A 22,046-nucleotide genomic window follows, 5' to 3' on the forward strand; every position below is an offset into this window, starting at 1 on the left:
GTTCTGCAAACGTCTGGACAGTCAAGTGGTATGGCCTCAGTATGGCAAGCAGGCCATTGCAAAATACTGTAATTAACTGAAGTGGAGATTTTCTCTGACATTTTAGTGCATGCTGTTTTAAAATAGTAACTTTTTTTAAATACTGATCCAAAATAGTTGCATTGTCTTTGTGAGAATGTGAATTATATTAATATTTTAAACTTGGCATATTGCACTTTACAGCAAGAAGACTATGACATCATTGTTCGAGAACTTGGGTTTGAAATGAAGGCAAAACCCTCTGATCGTTTGAAGACTGAGCAGGAACTTGCAAAGGAAGAGCGAGAGCGTCTCCAGAAGCTAGAGGTCTGTAACTTCCACACTTGAGGTTCCTATTTACTTCCCTCCTTCTGTATGTGTTACATATAATATTACAGATAAAATGCAAAAAAGCACATTTATAGTTAATGAGCATTTAGGGAGAGAAATTGTCATGTGTAAACAGTTGCTCAATAGGTAGATTTTGCTGCTCTGAGTAGGTGCCACAGAAAAAATGTTATTTTGCTTTATAATGGCATTTGTGATTGAAGATACACAAGCCATTGGATGCGGTTACAGTCTAGTACGCTAAGGATAGTATAATTTGGCATTAGGTACTGCACAGCAAGCATTCATTATAGCTTGGATTGCCCATTGGATGTGGTTACAGTCTAGTCCGCTGAGGATAGTATAATTTGGCATTAGGGACCGCACAGCAAGCATTCATTACAGCTTGGATTGCTCACAGTGCAGGTGTTTTTTTGTGATGCAGTATAAATGAGTGGTTCCCCCCCTTTTTTTCTTTTCACTAATCACTCATTTGAACTTTTCCTAGCAAAATGCTGTTTGTTTTTTTTGACTTAGTAAGTTGCTGTTTTTCCCCTCCACAATTTTCACACCTGCATAATAGCTCCATCAGTATTGCAGAAACTCAGTCGCTCACTCCTCTAGCAAGCAAATTACCTCTCTTTCATCCACGTTCCTTCTGCCTTCTCTGTTCTGTCCACCAGCACTGCATGGACAGAACTACCACTTGCACTTATGCTGTTAATTCAACAAGTTTACTAAACATAAAAGGAAAAAGGCTGTAGAAAATTTAATTTTGGTGTAATGCAATGCTGGAAGGCTAATCTACAAAAAGTGTGTAATTTAGGTCAAGGATGTTGGACTTTAATTGTTCTTCCTTGTTAAATGATAGAAAGCTAAGCAATTTCTCTCTCTGGCTCATCTAATTTCCAAAAGCATCTCCTGTAGATCCAAAGAAGTCTTACTTCCTCTTTACTCGTATCTCATCAGACCATTTATTGAATATAATGCCTCTTTTGACACATGGGTGTGTAAACATACCCCTTGAAAGATCTCAAAGTTTGCTAATTAACAGATCATTGGCTTCAAAAACAATCTTAGCTTTCAGGACAGACTGTCAGCCTCTGTCTGTACTACTGAGTTTCTTTTAGACCCCTCCATGAGGATCTATATGTAGCCTTTTGAGCCGTGAAGGATCCGACTCTCTTTGATCTTTTCCTTCATAGAAGAAATGTTTCTTTAAATATATCCACTTAAAGGAATTAAATGTTCATGAGCAGATACATAAGACACTTGGCATGACAGATCTGTATCCCAATGTATATGCCATCTCTGTACAAATGTGCACTCCATGTCAGTAGAAGAGAGTAGCTCCTTTTTCACCTTCAAAGTAAACCTACATATTTGGATGAGTGCAATTAAATTAACTCTCCTGTATTGTCATCCTTGAGGCTGATGGGAATTTTTGAATATGAGTTATTGGCTGGGTTTGTAATGCTCTACTGATTGCCTGCCTTGTGTTTTTTTTAAACACAATTCCTTCACCTTTAAGACTCCAAATGAAAAGCACCAAATCCTTTAATAATTAATACTTCTGAAACATTTATTTAGAACTTCTTAAAAAAAAAACAATAAACAAAAAAAAAAAACACTAGTGCGTCAAACATGGAAGAACCACCAATAAGAATAAATGTAGCAAGTTAAATCAAATATTTATATGCTATTTCATTACTCATCCCCTAGTTATAAAGTATTGAACATAAAAGTATACATTTTCACCTGTAATACATACAAAGCTTTATCAAAAATTAAATCTGTCCTAGGATATGCATATACTAATTAAAAAAATGCAGCCCTGAGGGTTCAGAAAGATGACATTCTTGAGGGTGTTGTGCTTTTGAACTTCTAATGCCCAGAAATCCTCTTTCTAACTGATCTAGTGATCTGTCCCACATAATGTTTAGGACGAGGCATACACAGAACCTTTTGAAATCTATTAAAGTAGTGAAAAGTGTTTGCCTTTTGAATATTGATGTCATGTTAACCAGTATGATCCCAGAAAGGACTAACAGAGCATCCTTCGTATTTTAATGAGTCACAGTTGTTGTTTGTCTAGTCAGGACGCGATAGACGAAACTTCATGGGTTCTGTTCAAGCAGCTTTATTATGTAGAAATGCATCAGGATTGAGGCTTAATATACTTTAACTTGGGTAAACTTATAAACAAACTAGCTATTACATTCATACATTTTCACTCTGGCTGCACTCTCAAAATGGCACTGAGTATAGCATGTGCTCGCTGTTTATATATGCAAGTTCAGTCCTTGAAACTTCTTAAAGACACAGCACACACACAAGCTGTTCTATTTCTTCCCTCTTTGAGTAATAAGTCATGCAATGTTGAAAACAGTAATTGACATGCAATCAAATAAATCATTTTTGGTCATGCAATTATACAGAACTAAATACACATATATAAAGTCCAGGTCGCTGTGTATTTCACACTAGGTCTGGAAATATGACCAAATTGTGACACACAGAAATTATAATCAAACTTAGCAACTGGGACCTCATCAGCACAGCACAAGCTAAAACAAAGAGTGGAAGTTCTAGCTTGGCTGGAGTTTTCATTTAGTTTGTACTGATTGTTTTTTCTGTATGACCTTCTCACTTTTGTTTTAGTGTTAGTTGGAATATTTTGCAGTCACTCTAATGGTAATGTGGGCATCAGCTGGGTATAACAGCCCTGCGTTTCTTATGCTTAGTCAAACACACTACTTGTGGTGTGCTGATGAGGTCATAACAAGGCTGAAATATGCATATCCACAACTATGGGGTTTGGCTTTATTGGCCTGAAATTGTCCATTGAAACGACTTAAAAAGAAATAAATCATGGGCATTAAGAATCACCATATAGCTGAAACACCTGATGTTCATAAGGGTCATTTGCATATATCCTGTGTGCCTCTGATACAAGAGGTTTGAGAGGTCACTCAGTGGATGTTCTAGCTTGGCTGGAGTTTTCATTTAGTTTTTACTGATTGTTTTTTCTGTTTGACCTTTTCGCTCGTTGTTTTAATTTCCTACACTTGTGGCATTGCTGATTAAATGCTAAGCATTTCTCCCTTAGACTCATGATTGGCTCCACAGTTACAACAGTTAACAATAAGGTTGGACTTGGGTTTTGCTGACTCACACTTGTACAGCACTGAGCATGCACGTTTCTTAGAACCTGCTGGAAAACTACATGTTTTTTCTGGTGAACCAGCAAGGGCTGTGGCTGCCATGTGTTTAGGCCTGCTTCTGTTTGCCACGTGTTGCATACTGTCCACATTTACTCTAGAGCTTGTTGAATCCATACTCTTATCACTTGCAAGCATACTTGTGTGCCTTTCTGCAACTTCATGGACTTGACAAATCTCTATAGCTTTGCTCAATGTTAAATCACTGTCACAAAGCAAAATATTTCTCACTGCAGCACTATTAATACCACACACAAGTCTGTCCTTTATCAACTCATCTTTTAAGTCAGCAAACCGACACATTTTAGCTTTGTTTCTCAGGTCAGTTATATAAGATGCAAAGGTTTCCCCTGGTTTCTGATCTCTTGTGTAAAATAAGTGCCTCTCTAATGTAATATTTGTCTGGGGGTTACACATCTCTCTGAATTTGTGCTTCAAGCACTCATGGTCTTCCCTTGATTCAGCCTGTACAACAATATGATGGTTTTCACCTTCTTCATATACTGCTGGTGCATACACAAATGAATGCTCTCTTTCTATGGCCTCTGACCCAGCTAGGTTTGGCAAAATGAATGCTCTAGTGCGTGCATCTTTGGCTGAATAAGCTGCTTGTATAACAATATTGTACTCTTCCTCAAATATTATCCAGTTTTCTGCAATATTCTGATCAAATACAAATGGTGAGGGATTTCAAAATCTGTCTGCCATATTGACACATGCCAGTGAGGGGTTTTGCAAATATGCATGAACATACACATAAATACATATGCCAGAAGTCTATGCCAGTACTTGTAACTATGCCCAGTAGCACAACAAGCCTCTGAATAACTGAACTTTGTGAAATAAGTCTCTTGGGCGCTGTAATACTCTTGAAATCACCATACTGTAAGAAATCGCCCCCTATCAGTGTAAGAAACATTTCAAATAACTGCTCTGTGCAAATGAACTGAGCAGGAGAAGCTGAGAATAAGAAACATTTAGAAGCAATTGCATTTTGCGAATAAGCAGTATGCAGCACACTGAAACTTCCCCAAAATGGCAGAACTTCACTTAGTAACTTTATAGTACAAGACACACACTCTAATGGCGGTACTTTGCGAATAGACACATCCAGCACAATAAACTTTTCAAAATGGCTGTACTTTGACTGTACTTCACGAAATAGTTGCACTTTGCACACTAACAGACTCTTCAGAATAAATGCCCAGTAATAAGCACACACTGTAAGTACTTTAAATATGCCCTGAATACAATACAAAGTTGTGCCAAAACGTACCATTTTGCCCAAAACATGCAATCGGCTTGCTTTACGCTTACTGTGCCCTTTTTTTTTTTTTTTTGCCCTTATTAGATTTGTTTTGCTTGTTTAATCTCTTTTCATGCCCATTGTACATGTTCTTTGTGTTTCACTGTTGCAGTCATTACATTTGGATAATCTGCTGGCAGGTTGCCCTCAATTGGCCTGATTAACAAAGTCTTGGGTCCTGCGTCAGTTGCTGTCCCTTCTTCCATGATGTCAGGTTGTTAGGGATATAAAACATGCAGCCGATGCCATTACATCAGTCTTTCTTGCTGTGTGGTGCCCGAAGCAGAAGCAGTTCTTAAATGCCGGTCGGCCGACTACTGAAATTTTCGTTTTCGAGTTTCAGAACCGAAGTCTTCAACTTAAAGCTAAGTACCCCGTTGGGGAAACTTTTTCTTGCTCCCTACCGATGTCAGTAAAAGTTAATAATTGTATTACTTGTGGAAAGCAAATACCTCATAAAGATTTTCATTTGTACTGTATTCCTTGCCTAAGCCTTGACCACAACTTACCTTGCTGTCGGTTTTGTGCTTTAATCAGCGCACTGTCCGTCGTCAGTACATTTTTGCCTCTAAATATTTCAGTTCTTGGTTTAATTATCCAGAAATGATGTCGGTTAGCCATCCGACTACTGGAATTCCAAAAAAACACAAAGAAAAAGACAAGAGACAGGCCGTCTAGGTCCAAAACTGCCGACGCTTCTCCTAAGCCAGTCGCCAGTTCACTGGTACTCAGTGAGGTGCTTTCGCAGCCCCTGATACCCACTACTTCTGACTCGCATGTCTCTACTGAGACACATTCAGAGTCTGGTATGCTGTGAGATGCTTCACCTACGGAGCCAGCGGATGTCTCTACCTTGGATGGGTCTGGAGCCGCTGTGCAGGTACCGGCTTCTGAGGGTGTTTTCAGGCCTACAGACTTGCATATTAAAACAACTCCACCTTCCATACTAAGGCCTAAATCTCGATTTATGTTTAAAAAAATGACTCCCAGGCCACATGTTCAGGCCCCTATGCTTAAAAAACAAATGATCAAAATGGCTGAAGGTCTTATTACTCTAATAAGGGTTAGTCAAACCCCGCCCCCCTTCTAAGAGGCCTAGGGCTGAGCTTGACTATGAATCTTCTGATCAGGACTCTGTTTCTTCTAATTCTTCCGATGACTTGGATTTGTCCATACCTACTTATGAGGATTCTGATGCAGAGGATTCCATTCTCTCTGGCCATACTTCTAAATCATCTGGTGTTTGTAAAAAGGGTACTAACTTGTCTAGGGTACACCATAAACGAAAAGAAATCATAACTGGTACCCTCTCTACAGATTACATTCCTGGATGCAAACTTGAATACAACTGGCCAGATGGCTTCCCCTCACGCCAGAAAAGCAAATTCATTTTGTAACTTACTTCAAACAAGTGGCCATAAAATCCCTGCTATCTGCAAGACAAATACTGCAAGCCTTGGGGTTCATGGCCTCCTGCATTCTTCTAATTCCATACGCAAGACTGCATATGAGGAAACTTCAGTGGTACTTGAAAAGTCTTTGGAGTCAACATTGTCACAGCCTGGAAACAATGATTCCTATCATACCTTACCTATGCCTGGAGTTCCTATGGTGGGCAGAGGCCTGCCACCAAAACAAGGGACTGTCATTCACACTACCCCCTGCTGCCCAAACCCTAACTGCAGACGCATCGGACTATGCATGGGGGGCTCACCTGGCAGGGAAGTGCATTCAGGGCAAATGGAACCCAAATCAAATGCACCTACATATCAATCAAAAAGAAATGTTAGCTGTACAGAATGCTCTGACAGCCTTCAAGGACTACATTCATCCAGGACAACTAATGGTAAAAATGGACAACACCACGGTTATGTGGTACATAAGCAGGGGGGTACACATTCCTTACCCCCTCTGCAGACTAGCCATGGCATTGTGGAACACGGCCTTGGGCTACCAAGTGCAACTACAAGCTCAATTCCTGCCAGGAAAACTGAATACACTGGCAGACGGGCTAAGCAGAAATCTCATGGACCCACACAAGTGGAAACTGGAACCACGGATTTTTAAAATGTTGACAAGCAAATTGGGGAGCCCAGACATAGGACAAATTTTGCACAAGGACTCCTCACAAAAAAGCCTGGAAAGTGGATGCTCTGTTTTTCAACTGGAAAAACCTATCCGTCTACGCCATTTCTCCTCTGCCTCTGCTCTCCAGAGTTCTACTAAAAGTCAAACAGGACAAACCAAAAATTATTTTGATTGCTCCAGACTTGCCACGCCAACACTGGTACCCACTCCTGCGCAGTGTGTCACAAATATCGCCATGGCACCTGCCTCAGACACCTTCCTTGCTGTCTCAGCAGGAGAACCAAATTCTGCACCCTCAGCTCCCAGCATTGAACCTTGCAGCTTGGCTAATCACTTAAATTCACCCTTGGCATCCCTCAGCAAACCTGTGATGGATGTCATTTTGGAGGCAAGAAGACCTAGTACTAGAAAATCTTATGCTGATAAATGCAAAATATTCTATGCCTGGAACCAGTCTTTAGGGATAAGCACAGCAGCGCCCAATTTACCTCAGATTTTGCAATACTTAACTGAGATGCTTCACAAGGGCCTGTCTTTTTCCTCTATTGAAATCCATGCTTCAGCTATTTCAGCTCACTATAACACAGAACCACCACTCTTTTCTCATCCCCTGCTCAAGCAGTATCTCAGAGGGGCAAAGAACTTGAGACCACCCAGGAGAGCTCCTACCCCTGCCTGGGACCTTAATTTTGTTTTGGAAAATCTCACTTTACCTCCTTTCGAACCAGCTGCTACTGCAGACTTAAAATTTCTTTCTTGGAAAACAGCCTTCCTATTAGCAATCACTTCAGCTAGAAGGATATCTGAATTACAGGCCCTTATGGCAGTGGCGCCTTTCATCATCTTTCATGCAGACAGAGTACCTTTGAGGACCAATCCATCCTTCATGCCCAAGGTGGTTTCCAGTGTGGCTCTTAACCAGACCATTCATTTGTCAACCTTCTATCCCAATCCACAGAACAAAGGGGAACGGATTCTGCATTCCTTGGATGTGCACAGACCACGTAGATTCTACTTGGACAGAACTAAATTTCGAAGAAAATCTGAACAATTTTAGTGGCATTTGCTGCTGGGGCAGAGGGAAAGGCTATTTCAAAACAAACAATTTCTAAATGGATAAGCCATTGCATTCATTTCTGCTATAAGCAACATGGAAAACCTATCCCCTAGGGGATCAGATCTCATTCCACCAGGGTTGCATCTACTTCTGCAGCCTTTCTCAGAGGTGTTCCTACCAGGGATATTCTAGAAGCTGCTACCTGGAGTTCAGTACATACTTTCACCAAAAATTATCATTTACCAATTTTCTCTAAATCCAGAGCTGGCTTTGCCACTGCCGTCTTGCAGGGCCTTATAGCTGGTCCTAATGCTGTATAAATCCATCCTCCCAACCATAGCTTTGGGAATCTACCCTCCCAACCATAGCTTTGGGAATCTATCCAAATGTAATGACTGCAACAGTGAAACATGAAGAACATAGTACATTTGTGTACCATAAATGTAGATGTTCGAGTGTATTCACTGTTGCAGTCCTGGGTACCCTCCCTCCAGCCCCCTGTTTATCTCTTACTATACCTCTACTTTCTTTTGCTATGCTTAAAAGCCTTTTTGGTGTATTTGCTTTTGGTTGGAGATACATTTTTGTGTTTATAATTTTATTTGCTCCCCATTTGGGGGACACCTGACATCTGGGGCAAGAAAAACTGATGTAATGGCGTTGGCTGCATGTTTTATACCCCTGACGACCTGACGTTATGGAAGAAGGGACAGCAACCGATGCTGGACCCAAGACTTTGTTAATCAGGCTGACTTGAGGGCAACCTGCCAGCAGATTACCCAAATGTAATGACTGCAACAGTGAATACACTCGAACATCTACATTTATGGTAAGTGTACACAACTGTACTTTTTCTTGTGCCTGTTTCACTCTAAACATGCAAATTTTGCTTTAAACATACTCATTTTGCAACTCGGAGGTAATTTCTAACCCTTTATGAGCTTTTCTCAATTGTTTTATCAAATAACTTTATCTTAAACGTTTGGCTTAATCAGTTAAACTTTTGTGCCTTTTTACTTGTTTAATAATGTGGTTTGTCCCCTTGTAATGCTCCATTTCATTTTTTTATAAAATAAATTGTTCGAGCAATTTTTCATTACCTTTGATGCTTTTCTGGCTCCCTTTCGTGCTCGTTTCTCTTAGTTTACCTTCACTGTTGTCTCTGCACCTCGTGGTTCTGAATATCAGTCTCTGGCATCCTTCTGACTCCATGTTGCTCGTCTAGTCAGGACACAATAGACGAGACATCATTGGTTATGTTCAAGCAGCTTTATTATGTACAAACACATCCGGATTGAGGCTTAATACTTTAACTTAGGTAAACTAATAAACAAGCTAGCATATTCATACAGGTTCCAGGTTCACTCTCTGGCTGCGTTCTCATAATGGCACTGAGTGTAGCACATGCTCACTATTTATATCTGCACATCCTTGAAACACTTTACTCTGTTCTACAACAGTTATCCAACTCCCTGGGAAACATTTCTGAATGGACCACATGGTCCTTTGAGGAGACTGAGTTCTGATAAGTCATCCATCTTCTTAAAAAAAAAAAAAAAGAGTAAACAAAATTACATTGCCTAATGTAATTTGCCTGTGCCCCTATATAATACGAGGAAGTCCTTCTAAGGTGTTACATTTCTAGTAGTATAATAAACATAATCTCTACTGTCTGGGATAGTAGTTAAATTTACCCTTTTTACTGTTAAGACAGGTAGTCTGCATACATTTGTGGGTATCAGTGTCCTAAATATTATGCAGGATAGACTACTAGCATACTTAGAGCATTTTGAAACATGTTAGAATCATTAAAGTTTTCTACAACCAGTCCAGTACCACAAGACTTCTAAGATTGTAATTCTCCTTTGGTAACATTTTTTTTTCTTATTAGTTACATATTCTAGGAACGATTTATCTTTAAATAAAACTCTGCATTTATTACAGGTGGAAGTTATGTGCATTTTCTTGCTGAATGCTCTACAGCTGGGGTTGTTAAGTAATTAATTATTACATAAATAATCTGAAGAAGCGTGCAGGTGGCACGTGAAAGCGCTCATCTTCTATTTTTATTGCCTAATAAAAGATTGGATATTTCAGCATGGATTCCTGTTCATTTCATGGTGATTTCAACAGTTTTTTGTTTCAACTTGATTCTCTCCTCGTTTGACTGTTGATTCCTTGGGAGGCTCGTGGTATTTTTTAGTTTATATTACATAAATAATGGGATTTAGTTTTTGTTTTATATCTATATTTGCTTATTCGTATTGTATGTTTGGTAGATGTTACTTCCTTTTTTGTATTACACTAACCTAGTTATGTGATTGCCTAGTACTAGACTATCAACCCATGAATCTACATATCTAAGAAACCCTCCAGTGCCTTTAATTTCTTTTCTTTCATTTCTCCTGCTGCAGATCATGAAGGTTCTGCTATTTTTTGCCTTTGACATCTGCCTCCACCTGCGTGACGTAGTTCTTAGTGTTATCACTTAAAGTTTTACATCTTGAGATTTTCTTGCTGAGGTCAGCAAAGTGTACACCTTTACAGCTAAATGGAAAATCTTTTTCCAAAAGTTAGTTTTAGTATAAAATGTGAGTGTGTTCAATCTCGCCGTTTGTTCTTACACATGGGCTCTGAGTCGGCCGCTTATCAAAGCTTTGCATCCAGAAGAAGCTTGAGACCAACCTACCTCCCACAGTACAGTCCCCTCTGCCTTTACCTCAGATCTAGTTTGCCGCTGCAACCGATCGCATCGTTTCTGAAGAGCTTTGACCAACTGGGAAGATAAGCTAACTTTTTTTCTTAACAAATTTTCTTGAAAATTTTTAGGATTCTTGACACACATATTTAGTGTGGGTGTGTGTGTGGTCTGGTCATCCTTTTTCTATTATATATAGTTTATATATATATATATATATATATATATATATATATAGTTTAGTTTTACCTTAGTGCCTACCCCACCTACTACTAAACTTAGAATTTGATACTTGCAATATTATTGCTGTGACTTACTAACCTATTTTGACAAATCCTCGAAGGAGTCTGTGTTTTGTGATGGTGTACAGTACTTTTCTTACAGAATGTCTGAGAAAGCTAAGTCAGGATTTAAGAGGTGTCAGTGTAGGCAGAAGATGTCTGTCACCGACAACCATAGCTCCTGTGTCTACTGTCTTGGCCCTCTCCATCTACAGGAAGACTGTTCTATTTGTCATTCCTTTAGTGGAAGGGTCATGACAGATAGGCGCAGGAAGCTTATGGACAAAGGTCTTTTGAAGCCTGCCTTCCAGGAAGCTCTTGACAAGTCAGACCAGGCTTCTAAATCCTCGAAGGAGTCGAAGACATCGGAGCCCATGTCATCATCTCCGAGTTCTTCATTTAAGGTTCGTTCACCGGTTCCACAGACATCGGGGCCGAGTGTCGAGCTTCTGTCTGTCACCGAGCCTCGAGTCTTGGAACCGGTGACGGAGTTTCCACCTCCTGCTCTGTTGAGGTCGGCACCGTCCTCGATTCCTTCGACTCTATCTTCCAGGCCCCTCTCCGACACCGACGTAGATCATGTGGTGCAGAAGTTAATGGAGAACACGGCCCTGTCCAAACTCATTGCAGTCTCCTCTCAATTGGTGTCGAGACTCAAAGGCCTTCCTTTATCTCCATCTGATCCTTCTCCGAGGCCTACTCAGCCTTCGGAGCCTGGAGACGTTGATCTGATGATAGTGGAGCCCTTGGTGCTGGAACCATCCCTTTCTCGGTCGGCACCGTTGACCTCGACTCAGTCGGAACCATTACCGGACTTGCGGAGCCGACGATCTATCCTTGGTTCCAGGACCGAGAGTCGAACAGATGTTTCGGTGCCGACTCTCCCCCTCGGTGCCTCGGTACGGATCACTTCGGCTCCATCCTCGGGGTCGATGCCCTTGGCTTCCGCGTCAGAGATACCTCCGCGTTCTTCAGAACCGGGGGATTCCTCGGCTCGGGGTCCAGGGGCCTTCGACCTTATGAGGAAGATATTGTCTTCTCAGACAACCACTTCAGCAGAAGCAACTTCTCCCTCCCATAAAGGTCCGTTGTCTTCTTCTGCACCCACGACTACACAAAAGCGTCGAGCACCAGTGTCTCAGCCACTCCCAGAGGGAGCCCCTTGTTCCTCGGAGGCTTCATCGAATGCCCCCCCCGATGACGTTCCGAGGAAAAGATTGTGCAAGAGGAGGCACTTAGATTCTCCACAAGAATCCTTAACATCGGATACTGACTTGGATGAGTCAGAGGGGTCCCCAAAATCACCTTCGGAGGATGTCTCCTTTTCTGACATCCTGGAGATCCTGAAACAGAGAGGTGATTGGCAGGCCCTACCCACTTCTGACGATGAGTCGGTTCTGCTGAAGGCATTTGGTGCTCACCCTTCTTCCTCCTGGGTCACTCCGCCCTTCGAGTTAATGGAATTAATTGCTCGAAGGGCATGGGAGGCACCTGACACAGTGGAGCCAGTTCCCAGGAAGCCTAACAAGTATATAACTGCCCCTCAGGATAAGTAATACCTCACTAAGGGAGTTCCAGTGGACGCTATGGTGGTGGCAGCTGCCACGAAAAAGGAGATGTCCGAATCTTCCTTGTCTGTTCATCCTCCTAACAGAGACTCTAGGACCATGGACAGATATGGGAAGCGCATTTTCAGCTCAGCGACTTTTTCCATGCGATCGCTGAACTACTTGACACACTTCACAAGATTACAGAGGGATCTAGTCAAAGAGTTGGGAGATACCCTCCAGGGTAGTACAGATGCTGCTGTCTCGGATAAGGTTACAGCACAGCTCAATACCCTTACATCTATTGTGAACTCATCCATGAGGCTCATCTCGTATGCGGCCGAAGGGTCGAGCAGGGCTGCAGCTTCAGCGATTGCTCTTCGTAGATAATCTTGGATGCGCCTGTGCTCCTTTGCGGAAGCCTTCAAGTCTTCCTTTACTAATGCCCCCTTTGATGGTACCACTCTTTTTGGCCCCAAAGTAAAGGAGACCCTGACCCGGTGTGAGCAGGAGGGAAAGACTCTGTCTGCTGTCGGAGTCCATTTTTCCACCCCATCCAGACCGTACCCCAAAGGGCAACGAGGTGGAAAGATGTGGTTTCGTAAACCCCAGGGTTCTTTCCCAGGCACACAGGGTGATGCCCCCTCCAGAGGCAGGGAGGGGGGCAGAAGTGGAAGACACCGCCCTGGCGGCAGAGGGGGTCCGCAGAACCAAGGCGACAGCGATACCATCCCTGGGAAGCCTTTCCAGCACTCCTGAGAGGAGGCCCGACTGTCCTGCTCTGGAGGCAGTTGGGGGACGCTTAGCTTTATACCCTCAGGCCTGGCAAAACCTTACTTCAGACAAATGGGTAAAAAGCATTATTACCAGAGGTTGCAAAATTCCTTTTCTATTCCTCCCGTTACCAAAAGATTCCCAGATGTACCACCCCATCTGCGAGAACCTGCAGCTATAGAAATCTCAAAGCTGCTAGAAAAAAGTCATCCAACCAGTCCCGGCGGACCAAAGAGGATCCGGAACTTACTCAAGGTTCTTTTTAGTTCCAAAAAAGACAGGGGACTGGAGGCCAGTTCTGGACCTAAGCAATCTCAATACTTATGTGAAGAAAGAAAAGTTCTGGATGGTCACGCTTCAATCGATCCTTCCGTTCTTACAGAAGGACGACTGGATGTGCTCAATAGATCTCAGGGACGCCTACTACCACATCAAAATGGCCAGAGCGTCCAGAGATCACCTGCACTTCCGGCTGGGAGCCAGCCACTTTAAGTTTCGGGCCCTGCCTTTTGGTCTAACCTCAGCCCCCAGGGTTTTCACCAAATGCATGGCAGTGGTAGCGTCTCACTTGAGACGCCTAGGATTCCGGGTGTTTCCGTATCTGAACGACTGGCTCCTTTCTGCCACCACCGAGCGTCAACTGATACAGGCCAGGGACTACACACTCAGCCTTTGTGTTCAGCTAGGGATTTCGATAAATTTCGAAAAATCTGCGTTACAGCCCTCGCAGCATATTTCATTTATAGGGGCAGATCTAGATACCCGTTCTTTGCTACTAAAACTCCCCTCCGCAAGAATAGCTTCCCTACAAGAACACGTTTCTCTCCTCCTATTGTCCAAAAAATCTCCAGCCAAACTAGTCCTGAAAGTCTTGGGACTCATGTCAGCTTCCCTCATTGCAGTTCCCATGGGGAGGCTACACATGAGAGTTCTCCAATGGCTGCTGTTCGCACAGTGGTCGTTCCAACAGTTACCACTGACACACGAGATTCACATTACGAACACCTGCAAAGCACACCTGTCCTGGTGGTTACAGAGTCTCAGTTTCATCAGCGGCCGACCGTTTGTGTTACCCACACCGTCAGCCACAGTGACCACAGACGCTTCCCTGATAGGGTGGGGGGGGGCATCTTTCAGGGACAGACAGTCCAAGGCGAATGGACCAGTTTAGAGTACAACCTGCACATCAATGTTCTAGAGATGAGGGCAGTGTTTCTAGCGTTGCAACACTACTCCCCCCTTCTACCTCTAGGGACCATTGCAGTTCAGACGGACAACATGTCCGTAGTCTGGTACATAAACAAACAAGGAGGAACCAAATCTTACCAGTTGTGCAGAGAAGCCATGAGAATTTGGCAATGGGCAGAATCCACGGGTCGCTTTCTGATAGCAACGCACATCCCGGGGTTATCCAACGTCGTAGCGGACAGGTTGAGCAGAGCCATCCTGTTACCTCACGAGTGGTCCCTCAACCAGATAGTGGCGGAAAGAATCTTCCGCAAGTGGGGCCAGCCTTGCTGCGGTCTATTTGCGTCTCCAATGAACACCAAATGCAGAAGCTACTTTGCCCTGTTACCCCCTCCAGGGACGCTCTGATTCACGATTGGCCCCCGGGTCTCCTGTACGCTTTCCCCCTATACCTCTGATACCCAGATTTCTTCAGAAAGCCAAGGACCAGGAGAGGACTATAATTCTCATTGCCCCATTCTGGCCCCGACAGATTTGGTTTCCCTTTCTTCAAGCTCACCAAATGCGGGAGCCCTGGATTCTGGACCCGATGCTAGACCTACTGACTCATTCGTCAGGAGCTCCCCACCCGTCGCTCCTGTCCCTCAAGTTAGCAGCTTGGCTGCTCCGCTTCCCTACTTAGCCAGGTCTAATCTTCTCTCTCCGGCAGTTCAGGACATTCTGGTAGCCTCTCATAAGGCTTCCACTACAAAAATTTACACCGGTAAGTGGAAACGTTTCGTCTACTGGGCGACTGCACAGCATGTAGACCCCTTAGTGGCCCCTCTAAACAAGATTTTGGAGTTTCTGTCCATGCTGTTTCATCAAAGGGCCTCTACTGCCACTTTAAAAGTTCAGTTGGCTGCTATTTCGAACTTTCATGTAGGAGAGAACGGAGTGCCCATTATGGCTCATAGGCTTTGTAAAGCCTTCTTGAAAGGGTCTTTTCATCTTAGACCAGCAGTTAGGTTTCCTACAGCTCCTTGGAATCTAAATCTACTCTTATCCCAACTAATGTTACCACCCTTTGAACCAGCTTCTTCCTGTTCCTTAAAGTTCTTGTCCTGGAAAACTCTTTTCCTAGTAGCTATCACTTCAGCCAGACGAGTATCAGAACTTCAAGCTCTTTCCATTAAGCAGACATATTTAATTTTTCACCAGGACAGGGTATCATTACACACCAACCCTTCTTTCCTCCCTAAGGTTTGTTCAGTTAACAACATTAATCAGTCCATTGAGCTTCCCACATTTTTCAAAAACCACTCCAATAAGCTGGAATATATGTTGCACAAGTTGGATGTTCATAGACAACTCAGATTCTACCTAGATAGAACTAAAGACCGTAGAAAAGCAGTCCAACTCTTTGTAGCCTTTGCGGACAACAAAAAGGGCATGGCAGTGACAAAGCGTACTCTTTCCAAATGGCTAACTGATTGTATTACCTTCGTTTATTCTGCTTCTAATCAGAGTTTGCCCACCAAACCAAAGGGACATTCTACTAGATCAGTTTCTACATCTTTGGTTCATGCGGCTCATCTGCCTTTGGACACTATTTGTGCAGCCGCCACTTGGTCTGAACCACATACGTTCATCACTCATTATAAAGTGGACAGGACTTCCAGGGACAGAGCATCTTTTGGTTCCACTGTGCTCAGGAACATTCTTCCGTGAGTCACTCAGGGTAACGGAGCTAGGGACGCTACCCATGTGTAAGAACAAACGGCGAGATTGAACACTCTCACATAAAGAAGTTATGTCCTTACCATAACGTTCCATGTGGAGTGTTCATCTCGCCTTTGTTCTTACATTCCCACCCTCCCACCCTCAGGTCTGGAAGAACGTTCGGTTTAGAAGTCTGGTCTGTTTGTCTCCCACTAGTGGTCTCTCTGTTGTTCTACTGGCTTGAGCTAGTTACGTTCCTTGTGTATACGTATGTATTCTTTATAGGTGATTACATTGTTATTACTGGATCTGGTGTTGTTTCTTGCAAACTAGATCTGAGGTAAAGGCAGAGGGGATTGTGGGAGGTAGGTTGGTCTCTAGCTTCTTCTGGATGCAAAGCTTTGCTAAGCAGCCGACTCGGAGCCGAGGATCGGCTCCGACACCCATGTGTAAGAAGAAAGGCGAGATGAACACTCCACATGGAACGTTATGGTAAGGACATAACTTCTTTTTTTTGTCAAGAACAAGGATGAAATGCTAATGCTGCAACAATGGCCTGTTTATTCTTTGCTACTTTTATGCATAATTAAGGAACAATCCAAAAATGACATAAACTGATGACCTGCCAACCTTAGCAACCCTTGAAATGAAATCTTTCTGCCTTGATAAATTACAGGGCCGTCACATTGAAATGACATGTTTGACATTTCAGAAAGAATATGTTGCAAGGTCTGGCCATGGTTTAAGGCTTACAAGTTTGTCTACTTAACTTGCTAGCTTAGAAGAGAGCTTAAACATTTGAAACAGCCTGCAATTAGTACAAATCAAGGGCATTAAATGAAAACAAGAAAATAAAAAAATGGTCATGATTTTCATCAGGTATGAAGTCACTGACACAACAGCACTGTTGCTGTATATAAATGAAAGACACTTGTGTTAAGATGAGTCATGTCAAGGGGATACTGTGCTGAAGAGAGAGACAGACTCTAGGGGAAAAAAATCATATCAGTTTGGCAAGCCCAACAATGCCTGTTTTGGGGGCAAAAGGAATTCAAATATAATACAAAACCAGCACTGTTATTCTGATGCATTAGTATATCACAGAGCATCAAATGATGATGTAAAAAATGTACCCACGAACTCGTAAGAGGGCCTATGGCTCACACTGTGCAGTGTTAGTGGTGCAACAGGTAGCACTCTCACCGTTGGTGATGAAGGCTTCGGGTTCTATTCCCACTCCAGGTAGGTGGATTGCTGACATTGTAGTGCAGCATTAGGGAACTATTGCACTTCTGAGTGTGTCTTCTTTTGGATGAGATGTTAAATTAAGGTCCCATCTGCCGGAGTTGGTCATACCTCACATAGATGTTAAAATATCCCACAGCACCTATTGAAAAGGAGTAGTTTTTTATTTATATACATATATACAATTCATATTTTTTTGCATATTTACAATATGTAGATATTTTAACATCAGTCTCAACATTGATATTCTTATTTTAAGTATCCCCCCACTCTTTAACCCACAACCAAAAAACGTATTCTCTCCAGTATTTTTGTCAAAGTCCATTTTTGATTTTATTTGATCTCATTAAGTCTTTCATTCCATATGACCCATGTTACATAAAATATGATTCTGACCATTTTTTTTTTTTTTTACTACATTCTGGGATGTAGTCCCATAAAACCCATACTCTATAATGTCCATGTTTAACATTTCAAAATTTAAATAAGTTTTAATCAAATCATGTTTGCACACCTCTTGCTACGGTTTTTGAATTCTCTCACATTTTAAAAAAAACATGTTCTATAGTTTCCAATTCTTTACATTTATTACATAAACTATCATGTTTTCTCTTGTAGGCCCCCACTGGTAAACTTATCTATTTCCAACTATTTCCATGGATCCACTAAATAAAAGGATCTCATAATATTAACAAACCATTCTTTTCTATTTTTTTCAGTCACATTCTTTAATTTCCACAATACAATTTTGATGTAAAATTCTTTCATTTCTTCATTAAAAACACCTTTGCTTCTTTTTTATTTCCATTCCTCCCCAAATTTCTCAATTTACAATACATTATTTTTTCTATCAAGTCTTTATTATTTTCCATTATTCCTTTTAGTACTTTATACATGCATAGAGGCTGCATGCACAGTCGGATTAATAGCCCAAATCCCCCTTGTTCATCTTTCATGTGCAAAATTCCCCCTCTTTATCCAGGTTCAGTCTTGACCCCCAAATAAATGAAAAAAATTTCTGCATAATTTCTTTTTCATGTTTCATTGGCATCATGTAAGCATTTGCTATATAAGCTATTTTACCTATAATTATGGTGTTTATTAAATGTGCTTTCGTCTTGTATGAAAACTTGTATGTCTTCCAAAATGCAATCATGTCTTTTATTTCTTTATTAATTTTGTCCCCTTGCCCATGTCTGTATTCTGTACTTCCAAATACTGTTCCTAAAGTACGCACCTCCTATAATACCTTCATACCCAAATCCTTTACTTTTCTCTGTTCATGCATAAACCAATTTCCTTCAACTGTGTACTTAATTTTTCATTAATTTTTTCCATCATTTTTTGCTATTACAATATTATCAGCATAAGTGTACATTATTGGCAACTGTATTTCCTCCATCATTCTATATCCTCCCTTACGTGACATTTTATTAATTTCCATTACTGCTGTGTTCATGATTATAGCAAAGATCATACTGCTTGCAGGCCGTCCTTGTTTTATACCGCACACTATTTTCAAATTATCCCCAGTCCAACCGTTTACATGCAGTCTCACATAATTCTTTTCATATATTTAATTACTTGCAATATTTTTTCACTTATATTGTATGCTTGTAAAATACCCCAGAATGTTTTATACTGAATATTATCATATACCTTACTAACATCCTCTATCAAGATTTGTTTCCACTTTTTTATTAATGATATCATCAGTTACTTCCCTTATTATCCACAATAGGTTTTGAGTGCCATGTCCTTTTCTCCCAAATTCTGATCAAGTAGTCTTTCTATTTTACATTGTAATCTTTTAGTTTCTATTCTCAAAAATGTTATAGTCTGTTGTTCAGTGTAATTGATCATCTTTATCTTCTTTCTTTAATATAAATTTTATCACACCTGTTCATATTTTTTTATACTAGATTCCTTTTTTTAGCCACTCATTCATTACTTCTATAAAACACAGTTTTTGCCAAAAAAAGTATTTATTTATTTTATTTAACATTTGTTTACCGGGAAAGTCCGACTTGGAACAAAGACCATTTTCAGCTGAGGCCCGGGGAGAAATGCTCCAGACGCATATTTTTGTGACGTGGGAGGAAACTGGAGGACCTGGAGGAAACCCACACGAACGCCGGGAGGACATGCAGACTCCGCACAGAAGGCACCCCAGATGAGAATCTATCCAGAGAACCTTTTCCTGTGAGGCGACAATGCTACCACTGCACCACTGTGCCATCCTAATCATACATTTCTTTATACATGCTATATTCAATTCCATCTAAACCTGTAGCTGAATTAATGTCAATATCTTTTAAGATCTAATTTAACTCATTTTTGTTTTTCAGTATTCATTATCTTCATGTAATTTTCCTCATTGTAAATTTGCTCTACGTTAACTTCTTTTTTACTATATAAATCTAATACATATTCTTTAATTATTTCAAATATTTCTTCTTGTTTTTTAACTTATTTCCCTTTATTTTTAAGTCTCATTATCTTTCCTTCTTTTATTATCTTACATAAGGTGCTACTTTTTGCTTGTAAATATTTTTGCTTATATAATAATTTATTAACCTTATTTTGATTTCTTCTATACAATTCTTTTTTTTTTCATAAAATGATTTTTTTCTCCTCTATTAAATTTGAAAATATTTTTGACTTAATATTTTGTATTCCATTTTTTCTTTTTTCTTTTCTTTTCTATGCATTCTAAAATAATTTTTTGTATTTCGTTTTAAATTGCATCCACCAAATTATTCAGTTTTCAGAAAAATCTCTCATACCAATATGTTGCCATAAGTCTATAATTTATTTTCTTTTTTCTGACTCTATTTATTCTTTTTATACCTTTTCCTACTTTAATATACTCCTCATTTTCATGAATTCTTATCCAAATCTCCATATATTCAGAAAACCTAGTATGTATACAGTTGCTTTTTGTGTAATTTTTAGACCGTCTGATATAAAGAAATAATTTCTTTCTTAAACACTGAACCTAGATCAAATTACAATTAAAATCCCATGCCATTATCATACCCATGTTCACACAGATAATTGGGTATACTTTTAAACATTGTTTCTCTTCCTTTTTTGTTACATATGCATATAAAGCTGTTAGTCTGTATATACATTTTTTCTATCTTATATCCACTACTGTTACTCTACCCAGTTCAACTATTGCAGTATCTAATGTTTTTTTTTTTTTTTTTTAATTTTCTTGGCTTAATATACAAATATCTCAGCATGTCTCTTGCTTATGTTATGAATAAGATTACCATCCCAAAGTTTTTCTGTTTGCAATCTTTCTTCTGTTAATATTCTAATATCTTTTAACACTATTACCTGAGCATCTACTGCAGCGCACACTTTATTTATTTATTTAACATTTGTTTATCAGGATAGTCCAGCTGGACAACTGGTGTTAGTTTTCAGTTGAGTCCTGGGGAGAAAAGCTCCAGATGGTGCAGAAAGTGAAATAATGACCGTGATTAATTACAAAAGTATGAACTGAGATGGAGAGGAATTTACAGTAGCATAAGTCGGAAACATAGTGGGTGAAATTAATACAGAAGTGTTAGTGTAGTAGAACATATTGTAACAAAGTACAGTAAGCCAAGTTGTAACTATATATACAATATTTACAGATGTCGTTAGTTATTAGACAAGTTGGTGAAACCCAGAGCATAAGGCAGTAAGTTGACGGTGTGCTATAAGGTAAACTGTGGAGTTGGAGTGGTTTCAGCAGGGTGGGTCGCAGTTACACAGGTGATTATGGTGCAGATAATCTTTAAGGAGGTTTTTAAATGCCAGAGTTTGGCTTTGCATTCTGAGGTCTGGAGGCAGGGTGTTCCATATTTTTGTTACTACATTGGGGAAGAGAGAATCCCCCTGAGCTGTTTTTGCAGGGGGGGTGGTAGTGATCAGTGCTTTATTGTTGGATCTTAGGGTTCTGTTTTAGCTATAGAAGTTTGAGACCAAATAGGGCAGGAGTTTTCTCTGGATAGTATAATATTTGATGAGCAGGTTTGAGTTGGTGGTAATCTAGTAGGTTGGGGTATTTGAGCCAATGTAATAATTGTAGGGATTGGCAGTGGGTACGGGATTTGGAATGATTTATATTAATTTCTTCATACTGTTCACGTTCAAAGTTAATATTTTCAGCTTTATAGAAGAGTTATTAAAATGATCTTCTTATCCCTTACCTTTCTTAACTTTCTTATTTTCTTTAACCATTATATTTTTTATTTTTTTCTTTCCCTATCCCTCTTTCCTATTGAATTTCTATTGCCTTTTATTATCTGCCACTCAGATTCTTCTCCACTTGTTTCCTCTGTCTCTTTTTTTCTTTTTCCTTCCCCTTGTGTTTCCCCTTAAATTTAAATAACATTTCTATGTTTTTTTTGTTGAGTTGTGTGCTCTTGTACAGCATTTCCTATATCTTTTTCTTGTATAATTTCATCTTCATTGTCATTTTCTTGTATTTCAACCTCACATTCTAGCCATGAATGTCCTGCATTACCACACTACTTGCATTTCATTTCACATTTCTTTGCATTAATGGCCTGTCTGACCACATAAATAACATCTTATTT

General features: G+C 40.5%; 1 protein-coding gene across 2 annotated transcripts in view; it reads left to right on the plus strand.

Moving 5' to 3' along the window:
• NOP14 (NOP14 nucleolar protein) overlaps positions 1 to 22,046 on the plus strand; it is a 1,083,467-nt gene that overhangs the window by 420,051 nt on the left and 641,370 nt on the right. For both annotated transcript variants that reach the window (XM_044062921.1, XM_044062920.1), the window contains exon 7: positions 223 to 345. In XM_044062921.1, coding sequence (XP_043918856.1) covers positions 223 to 345 — 123 coding nt within the window. The remainder of the gene's footprint in view (positions 1 to 222; positions 346 to 22,046) is intronic.

This window comes from Protopterus annectens, chromosome 2.part1, assembly GCF_019279795.1.
Source record: "Protopterus annectens isolate FY-2018-M chromosome 2.part1, PAN1.0, whole genome shotgun sequence".
Classification (NCBI taxonomy): Eukaryota; Metazoa; Chordata; order Ceratodontiformes; family Protopteridae; genus Protopterus; species Protopterus annectens.